Source organism: Octodon degus, unplaced genomic scaffold (genome assembly GCF_000260255.1).
Source record: "Octodon degus isolate 3935 unplaced genomic scaffold, OctDeg1.0 scaffold00037, whole genome shotgun sequence".
Lineage (NCBI taxonomy): Eukaryota > Metazoa > Chordata > Mammalia > Rodentia > Octodontidae > Octodon > Octodon degus.
In genome coordinates, this window is record NW_004524613.1 from 12,492,520 (window position 1) to 12,503,102 (window position 10,583).

At 41.0% G+C, this 10,583-nt stretch overlaps 1 protein-coding gene across 3 annotated transcripts in view; it reads right to left on the minus strand.

The window, feature by feature from the left end:
* The window catches only part of Chd6 (chromodomain helicase DNA binding protein 6), a 166,046-nt gene that overhangs the window by 57,981 nt on the left and 97,482 nt on the right, over positions 1 to 10,583 (minus strand). For 2 of the 3 annotated variants that reach the window (XM_023714971.1, XM_023714969.1), the window contains exons 17-22: positions 9,191 to 9,379; positions 7,540 to 7,719; positions 5,271 to 5,381; positions 3,511 to 3,713; positions 2,678 to 2,877; positions 2,003 to 2,162 (exon numbers count right to left, since the gene is read on the minus strand). In XM_023714971.1, the coding sequence (XP_023570739.1) occupies positions 2,003 to 2,162; positions 2,678 to 2,877; positions 3,511 to 3,713; positions 5,271 to 5,381; positions 7,540 to 7,719; positions 9,191 to 9,379 (1,043 nt within the window). The remainder of the gene's footprint in view (positions 1 to 2,002; positions 2,163 to 2,677; positions 2,878 to 3,510; positions 3,714 to 5,270; positions 5,382 to 7,539; positions 7,720 to 9,190; positions 9,380 to 10,583) is intronic. The other variant, XM_023714970.1, reaches the window with a different exon arrangement.

Genomic DNA, 10,583 nt, shown 5'->3' on the forward strand with positions numbered 1-10,583 from the left:
CATCAGCACACTCTACAAATGGACTTCTCTTCCACCCTATGGGTGATGATTCCACTTGAGTCTACAGGGTGGATTTCAAAGAAATAGCTGTATCTCAGTTCCACAAGTGACGCCTAGCCACCAGTAACTGTCAGGGTCATTATGCATGTCCACAACACACTAGAACTTCGTGTGATATCCTATCCTCAAACGGTTAGAAGTGCTGGTCATTTTCTTGCCATTCCAGTATTTATCTTATGTTTTACTCTTAGTACTTCTTTGCTATCATGAAAACTTTTCTTAGTTCGATTGTTTTGAAACATTTAATTTTCTGAATATTGCTTAATCTTAATTTTTGTTCTAAATTCTATACTGTATCTTTGACTTAAAACTTATTTAAAAGACATTGTATGATATCTTCTCCTAGTATTAGAAACTTTAAAAAGTATATTTCCATTTTCTGCTGACTTTAAAAAAAAAAAGAGGTTTGTACCTATGTTATTTGCTTATTATTTCTTGCCTATGTCTTATAATATGAGAAACTACTTTGGCAGTAACAATACACAATGTACTAAACATTGTTACTCTCCTAAAATCTTGTTTTGAGATTTTGTAAAAAAAAAAAAAAAAATTATGACAAAACTTTCCCAATTACTACTCAGCTCTTGGTTTATCTTACTTCATCTTGCAAACTATTGCCAGATTAGATTTTCTCCTCAAATATCACTTTTTAATCACAAGTCTCACTAGCTCAAGAAATCCTGTTTCTCTGTAATGGTAAATTTTAATAGCAAAATTTTTCCTTGCCAGATATACTATCAATAAACCTTTTTACCTAGCCAGCTGCTTCTTTGCCCATTCCCCACACAATAACTCTGCAACATCAAACATTTGGCTCTTCCCTAGCTGGGTTCTACTATCAATAGTGTCATTTAAGACAGAAGTAGAACAGAGACAGAATGGTGAGATGGGAAAGTACTGTATTTTGTAGAGTAGCTTCTATGAAGAGTATTGGGCATAGGACCTATCTTAAAACGGAGTGATCAAGGGAAAAGGATGAGCCCTCATCTATAAAAAACAAAACCAAAAAGCCTTATAACACAACAACTATAGAACCAGTAGTCGGATGTTATAGGGAAGTAGGAGAAAAAAAATTAAACTTTTTTTTTTTTTTTTTGAGACAGGGTCTCGCTTTGTAGTCCATGCTGGCCCAGAACTCACTTTGTAACCCACACTGGTAAACCCGGGCTGGCCCTAAACTCACAGCAATCCTCCTGCCTTCACTTCCTGAGTTCGCTACCATACCTGGCTTCAATATAACATTTTAAACCACAGGGTAATAAACTCTTGATAACTAGAAATGTGTAAGAAGCCTTCTTACTTCATACTGGGAATGTTAGGAAGTAACTCTTCCATGACTGCATAATCCCAGCTAGTATGTGGTTTCCAAGGGTCACATACGCTGTATAGTTACACAATAGCTCTACGCAAAACTGTTACTTTTGTGGGTGAATGTCCTAGCTCCCCAAGAATAAACTACACAATCCTATTTTTTTTTTACCTCTGTTTGTGCCCCCCCACCCTACCTTAGTTGTTAGCCTATGAATATAAAGAATATTATCTCAAAGGCATGCCTATGAAATAACTGAAGGCCATGATGGCAACAGAAAAGGAAAGGAAGCAGTAAGCTGGATAGGGTGCTGAGAGTAGGGGCACTGAAGGAAAGTGTTCTGCCTTTGCTAACATGATCCCAGAAGCAGAGGGATCCTGAGTGGCTTTCGAGAGTCAGATAAGAAACGTCTTGAAGGGTACACAATGCATTGTGGGAGATAAGAGATACTGATAAAGGAATTTGGGAACCTATAATGTGAAATGCACTCTGAGCCAATTTAGGCCACAGATTCCCCTAGCCTGTTTTTGAAAGCTCACACACTAAGTAGTATAGAAATGGCCTCCCTCTAGCATTCTCAAGAGCTAGATGCCTGAGCAACGCTTCCCTAGGGGATGGGAGGGGCACACTCACTTGTTACAGTGCTGCTTAAGGTGTTTCTTGTAGCCATCATCATGCAAGACCACCTCAGGGTTGCAGGTGGTCAGCCAGTCTGCATTTTTTAGTTCTGGGAGCAGTAGCTGGTTCTTCATCTTCTTTCCTTTCCTCCCTCTAGGGACTGGGGCAGACAACCCTGAAATAGAAAGTGCAGGACACTTGGATAAGCCCATGGGTATTAAATCAGAGCTGGACTTGTGTTGCAAACAAGCAGCCAAGACATACTCAGTAGACCCTGGATGACGGGCCCTGCTCAGTCCACAGATAGCCAGGTGTTGTGTTTGGTCTCCCTTTGGTTAAGTACAAAGAAGTACAGCAAAAGTAAAGGCACAGGGGTAGAAGAGAAACAGAATGGTGAAATGCAAAAGGTAAGTCACAGAGCTCAGATGTGCATTATCACCTTAAAGTAGGAATCCTGTGACATTAAGGTTAGTGGGCAGGACTGCATGTAGGAAAATGCAAGAGGCCCAACCGTCCTTAAAATGACACAGGCAACAATGGATGATCCTAAGGGAAGAGTCAGAGCGCACCATCCTTCCACACAGGTACCATTCCAAAATATATCCAGAAAGAGAAGTTACCCACAGCACAGCAGTGTGGACCCATAAAGGAGAGGAGATGAGAGTGCGTGGGAGCTCTTCTACCACTCACCTGAGTGGTTCTGGAGAGTCTGGGCTTGGCCATCTTTGGTAGGTGTGATTAGTTCCCAAATGAAACTCTTGATCTTCTCGTCCCCCTTATAATGTTTGACACAGTACACCAGCAGGGCCCGGCAAATCATCTCCATGTCCTTCTCATTCAGGTGCCACTTGAATCTTCCATGAGTCAGGATGTCCTTCCATCGGCCCCAGCTGAGGAGGAAGGGCCCGGCATTAAACCTCCACACAGCAGGATAAACAAGAGTCAAATGTACATTTCATCTTCTTTTGGGTCTGTTAATCACCTTGTGAGCTTTTTCCTGAAAGGTCTTTGAAAACTGCATTAGTGCAGGACACCAAGTATCACTGAGGTGATCTGAATAATGGACCCTGAGAACTTCATACGGCTTCTAGGTTATTAAGAAAGGATGGACCAAAACATTGGAAGCAAGGAGTAAGCACAACTGAAACAGTCCACTGCAGCACTCAGAAGCAAGGGTTAGCTTAGAGCTGAGCTTTCCATTTCTAAAGAGCTATGCACATACCATGCCTTGACTATAACATCTGTTGCACCAACTATATATCCTTGGGGAGGAAAAATGCAAGCAATCAGCACCAGGCAGCAAATTAGTATCAGAAATTTGCTGTGACAAGCATGAGAAAATCATAGCACCTGTACACTGTGACCGCAAAGCACACAGCGACTCAGGGATTTTGGGTAGAAAGTATGGCACTCTCTTATCAGCCCTGTAACTACAGAGGACTTGGAGAGACACAATGAACAAATCTAAGGCTGAAAAATGGGAAAACAACAGCACTATCATATGAAGAGGAGCCAACACCTACCCAAAGATAAGCAAGTTCTTCTCTACTCGGAAGCACTCAGCTCGGAGGTAGCGCCTGGCTTTGTCATTGAGGCGTCTGGACCGTGTGGGTCTTTCATCGGAGTCACTGTCTAACTCTGAAAACTCCATAAGTTCATCCTCCTCAAATGAGTTGTAGTGCTTGGTCTGCTTTCTTACGCGAGGTCGGTCGATCACTAAGCTTTCCTAGAAATGAAGAGGACTGTTGGTGAGAAGGTCCTTCTTTTCCCCACTGTCATCACAATGCACAAATATATCCTGCTGCCATTCCTCTGGGCACATTACAGAAAGAACCACCCCATCTGATCCTCTGGCAGGAAAGGCACTTCTCTGCATACCTGTTGTCTCCATGACTACAGGAGAAGCACAGGGGATCTTCTGGCACTTGCTCAAGCTGGCATGTTCCCTGGCCCCTAGGGCTGCCAGGCACCATCTGCTGTCATCCTAACAGGGGTATGGGTAGGTAAAGTCTGTGAGCACCTAGACTGGCAGCCTGCCCTGGCCAACAAAGACTCGAGTGGTGAGCCTCAACCGTTGTGCTAGCTTGAACAAAGCAGGCTATGCTCTGGATACAGGACAGGTCAGAGAATTCCATATGTGCAGCAACTTTCTAAAGATAAACATACATCCTTCTGCTTCATTATCTGCCTACTCTGGTACTAACCATTAACCTCTTGTCTTCTGCTTCAACACAAAATCCCTAGCTCAGGAATCGCACTCATTCTGGTGGCTCCCCTGACCGCACCTACCACCTTCTCTAATTTCATGATTTCCTTTTCTTCACCCCTTTCTCACTCCTTCCAGGGCCAGGATAAACCCCTGCACACTCTTTCGTAGTCCAGACAGTCAATTAACTGCCCTGCTTTAATGACCTTGCTTTTCACCTTGGCATGTGCCCATGGCTTTTTGCTGCCTACAGGGCAAGAGCTCTTCTTTTCTCTCTTTTACTCATCATTCTATGCACAGTGGCTTCTTGATTATGATACTGTAAAACACTTAAAGCAGATTACTAAGAGAGATTCAGAATTTTTTTATATAAGAGGGGAAAGGAACATTTCTAATTAGAGAAAGGAAGCTGGATTAAGCAAATGCTGGAGGTCTTATTAAAAAAAGTTATAGTTAGTGTTGACTTGGCTAGATATAAGTAGGGACTGTCTCCTGGGCTTGTGGGCCCACAAGGGTTCAACACCCACCTAGGACAGCTGAAAAGGACATGTACTCATCCTAATGTGAGGTCATGGGTCAGAATCCAAGGTAGGGAAAGTAGCATTTTATGGGTGCCTCATAGCTGACTGGGTACCAGTGCCAGTTTTATGTACAAATGTGGCATCCTTCCTGCAATATATAGGCTTTACCACTTTTATTTTTCCACTTGAGGTGGTTAGTTCAATTACCTTGCCCAAAGGCACACTCTGGTTTCATTTCAGAAACCCAAAAACTTGACACAGAGGAAAACACCTCATGTCAGGGATTGTGTGATGGCATAAGACAAGAGGCTCAGTTTGATCCCTCTGGTCAGTCCCAGAAATAATTCCCTTTGAGGAACCTCCCAGAGATCCAGCAGACTCTATGTCCCAACAACCAACTGCAGAATTATACTGTTGTGTATGTGCTCAGCATGCTCCAAGTGCATTACAACAGTATCTCAGTTAAGAACCAAGACTTAGGATTAAACAATGACTTGAGTGGTATAGAAATTTACGGTGACATTAAAAGTGGTCAGTGAAATAAAATATGCTGTACCTTTTCATTCTTTGCTTCAGTGTCCAGTTCAGCTATTTTAGCCCATTTTTGCCAAAAGTTAGGGTCATCTAAGGAAATATCTGTCCGGTTTCCTGAAGCCACAAAGCTAGCCTGTGAAGGAAGTAAGAGTCAATAACTGTGCTTGAACAAGGTACAAATAAAAGTTATTTAAAAAGCACTAGAAAGTTAAATATATTATCTACCTACATCAAAACCCTCTACTTGTGCTTCAAAAATAAATGTAAAAATCAAATTTTAAAGATTGGATGAGGAATTCGTAATTGCAGCTGAGATGGTTTTGTGGAACTTAACATATTCCTGCCAACTTGAATGTCAGGTAGCATGTGCGTGACTGTGCCATTAGGTAACCTGTATCACTGGTGGTACAAACATGTTTAAATCACTTTTACTGGTCTTTATAAATAAAAGTGTAGCCGGGGGATATAGTTCAGTGGTGTGAGTGCCTGTCTGGCAAGTGCAAGGTCCTGAGTTTGATCCTTGGTACCACCAAAAATATATAAATAAATAAATAAATAAATAAATCTATAAACGGACCAAAACGAGTTAGTTGCTTGAATCTTAATAATTATTGCCCAAATAGAACACATTAATTCTGTGCATACAAATTAAACATTATTATAATAATCAACAAATTTATTTCATTAAATTTATTTATTTACATTTGCAAAGTTTTTTTTTTAATGTATTTAGTACAAGGTCCACAGAATCTCACTACACAGATTGGACTTATAGTGATCCTACTGTGTTTCAGCCTCCCAAACGCTGAGATTACAGGCATGCTCTACCATGCCCAGTCTCAATCACCATCTCTGTGTGCCCCTGGCACAGCAGGCTGAGGATCAAGACCCCTGCCCCCGTGCCTGCCTAAACAGGGGCTTCAAACTGCTGAGCTATCTGGCCAACCCTCAACATTTGTGAATAGTTTATCAATAAATAATTCTCTAAATTTCAACATGGAAATCTTACAAGTAACCCATTGCTGGTATATATAATATGCATTTACAAGTACAAGTTAGCTGTATTACAGTTTTTTTAATAGTATTTTTTTTTTGGGGGGGGTACTAGGAATCAACTCAGGACTCTGGCAGATGCTGCACCACTAAGCTAAACCTCTGGCCTTTAACAGTATTTTAACAAATTCACAACCATAATTTGGTATGTCTTGATAGTGAGTGTCTCTGGACTTAAAATTCCACCATCTAATGTTAACTAGCTAACCACTGGTGGTTCACCACCCAATGGGACAGTCTTGCATTAACTGCCAGCGGTAAAAGCCATCAGGAATGGTCATATTCAAATCAGAGCTGCCCAGCATATAAATTACGGCTCCCTTGTGAACATATTAAACTTGGAAGCAGGAAGAAGCCCCTGGAAGACAACAGCAGTGTGTAACTTGGTATACAACACTAATATTATCTGGTGACTAGTTTTAAGATTCTGCTAGATTTTTCTTCTAGTTCAGCAATTAACCACATGTTTGCTCTAGAAAAGGCACTGAAGCAACACATTGCTCATGTTTCTTTCTATAAAGCACAGAACTTCCTGCAAAAACGCCCTACAATAGTTAGCAAACAGGAGACTGAATCTAACAGGTCTCAAAGGTCACAGATCAAACAGCAGAGCCTATAGTCAGGGAAACCTGAGAATGATCTGTATACTTCTACAGCCAGTGACCTAGATAGCGCAGGAAGGAGGTCCCAAGTAGAAGCTAGTAATCCTATGTAAAATCTTTTTTCTATGAAATGAACAACACGCTTGCTTGAGTTTGGGAACAGATTGTTCACTGAAGTGCATTCTCTGACAATGATCAAGGAGTACTGTTCAAGGAAATCAAGGGAACTATTCCAAGGTTCTGGCGCAGTCCTTGTGAAGAGTGGGCAGAGTCAAGTGCAGGCTAGTATCTGCCTTCTTGCTAACCATGAGCTCTCTAGGTTCAGTGTTCTTTCATAGACCCTCACTATTGACCTTCTTTAAGCATCTGCATGACTAGAAAGTCACAAAGATGGGCCAGGGAGACAGTTAAGCAGGATAAGTGCCTGCCTGGCAAGCGCAAGGTCCTGAGTTCAATCCCCAGCACCACAAAAAAAAAAAAAAAAAAAAAAAAAAAGAAGAAGAAAAAAGAAAAGAAATTCACAGAGACCACATGTGCAGGCATACAATTCCCAGGATTTACATTTGGAGAAACCAAAGGCTTGATGAATAAGTGTTGTTCGTTCTTTTCCTACCCACATGACAGAAGGCCCTGTACCTTGGCAAACGTGGACCCCTTCCCTTCGGACTGTATGGTGATGGTGTGAGTTCTCCTTTGTAGAATTTGGTCTATATCTTCTTCACAAAACTTGGAACCTTCGTCCTCCTCATCCATCAAGGCTCCATAAGCACCTTTCCGGAGCAAATCCTCCACCTCCATTTTTGAGAGCTGTTGTACCTGAACAAATTACCAGAGGCTACTCACATGGTGGTAAACATACAGGAAAAAAAGCCTCAATTCTGGCCTTATGGCTCACTATTCAGTTTCCCTACTCACTGTATATATCAGAAATAACAAAGGATGGAAACAGCAAATGTGGAAAAAATAAAAACCCAGATAAAAGGTATTCTGCATTTTTTCTGGGGAGGGCAAATAATTCTCTATAGGCACCTCTGGAATAAAGCCCAAATCATGGTCCAAGAGCCCTATCATTCTTTAGGATGCTGGTTATCAAATGTCATAAGCAGTTAAACTATGCACCATTGAAGAGGATATATGTGATGTATTAAAAAAAGTTTAGTTTGAGATTGTATCTTTATTTGTTTTGTTTTGTTACTTTGTATTTTAGGGATGGGTCTACAGGGTGTTTAAGGTCTCACTACTAGATCAGACTCATGGTGATCTGCCTGTTTACAGCCTCCCAAGAGCTGGGATTACAGTCTCAATTGCCATCTCAGTGCACCCCGGGGGTGGGGCTGGCACAGCAGGCAGGCCTGGAGATTAAATCCCTGGCCCCTGCTTGCAGGCGCTTTAATCCACTGAGGTATTTGGCTGGCCTGAGATTGTATCTTTCAAAACTTTTAGATGTACAAAATAAACTGAAGAATGATTTATTGTTAAACAAATATATTACTATTGGAAGTGATGTCATTTCCTAACTACAAAAGGGATCCCTTGGCAAGTGTCACCTTCTCAACTACTTGTTGAAAACAGGAAAAGGGATTCAAAATGCCCTTCCCTGCTTTTAATTAAGAATCTGATTCTTGTATCAATCACAAGACAGAATTCTTTAACTTTACAACAGATGTACAGCTAGAAAGATACAGAACAACTGCACTGAAGATGATCAGCTTAGAAGTTTTAATTCCCAATCTTTGATGCCTTAAACCCAGAGATTAAGGAGATATTTTGTTGCTTGGCTATACTTTAAGACTATTTAAGAATCTTAGCTATAATTTTAATCCCTTCCTTGAGGGAAAGAAAACATTTTACCTGCCATAGCTGCTAATTTATTCATTCATTATTCACTGACCATGCTCCACGGAGCATCTTTAATATGCCATGCACAGTTAGGGTTGATGTTAGACATAGATAACACTATGATACCAGTAAGAAGCTTGAAGTCTGAGATGTAACAAACATATATTTACACAGTAAAGAACATTAAAATCTACTGGCTTCTAAAGGGCATGGTTAGAAACTGTTTTCTACAATACTGTATTGTGGGCAAACCTTTTGCAAATCCACTCCTACATATCTCCCTTATCCATCTAGAAAACGCACAGACCTGATGGCACATTATTCTCTACTGAAGAGAATTACCCAACTTGACATGTAGGCTGACTCAATATAGTGAAAGGACTCCAGAAACAGCTGTCAGGAGAACGCCCAGAGAAAGCTGCGCTGCAGAAGCGCTCCTCACACTTACGCCATTGGTGCCACCCTTTCGGTTGATGTCCTGAAGAACAGCCTTGTCCAGGCCCAGCTTTAAACTGGCCTTGTCAAACATTTCCCTCTCATAGGAGTTCCGCGTGATGAGGCGATACACCTTCACAGCTTTGCTCTGGCCAATTCGGTGACATCGAGCCTGAGCCTGGGAAAGAGGAGGGTCAAGAGCCTGGGAATACGAGAGCACGCACAGGGAGTGTGGGTGGCCAGGTCTTGCAGTTACATGCCACAGGACTGGGTTCAGAATAGAATTCCTCCAAGTGGCAGCTACGATCTTGGGATCACTCATTTCTTCACCCACTGTTCACTGACTACTATCAGAAACACAGTGAAGCAAAGAGAAGCTTGTGGTTCATGTGCAGGCATCTGAGAGGTCGTACTCATTCCTGAAAGGTGTCCTTTCTTGGAAATGCCCCAGAGGCAGTGACACCACTTAAATATAAAATCATAAAATTTTGCCATAGAAAAGTTTAAACAGAGACAAAAAGAAAAGTACAATGGCCTCTATGGACACCTTTGTTTCTACCATGCTCCTACTCTCCAAGACTGTGAGGAGGCAAATCGTAGGCATCATTCAGTTTTATCCTTGTGTTTTTGTAAAGTCTGTTGCAAAACATGTCATATCACCATTGCTACACTCAAACAAATTCTTAGTACTAACCACCTCAACAGTGTTCCAAACCTTCCTGCTTATCTCGTAAATTTTTTTCAAATTTGCTAGTTAAATGAGAAATCAAGTAAGCCTATACACTGCAATCAGGGGTTATTTCAAGTCTATCCTACCTTTAATCACTTTTTTCAAAAGCAATGTGTCAGTTAAAGAGAACAGGTGTTTGTCTTATCATTTTCCACAGTTAATAATCTTGCTGATGGCACTTTGTTGTGTCACTGAACCAGTGCCTCTATTCCTTATTTATTCTCTACATTGAGTTTTATCTTGATACCTGACTAGGCTAAAATCTGATTTTTGGCAAAATATTTCACAGGTGAGCTTTCAATTTCCATGAAGAGGCATATGTTATCTGCTTGCCTCTTTCTAAACTGATCTTAGTACTGAGACCCACTGATTTTGGGGGGGTTATGTTTCCTCTCATCAGTTTTTTCCTTGGCCACCCTGATATACTGTTAATAATAGGAAGACATGCTAAACATTTTAGCCCCTTTATTTAACCAGTTTCCAAAATTATCCTCCAATGTGAATACTGAACATTTTTATTATTAGTTTTTAAATGACATACAATGAAGCCATGTGTTTTAACTATATTGCTATGCTTCTATTTCACTGCAGTAATTATTCTCATTGCTACTCATATACAATCCATGAGTCTCTTCAGGTTTTGAATTCTTTTAACATAGTCCAGTCAACTACAGAA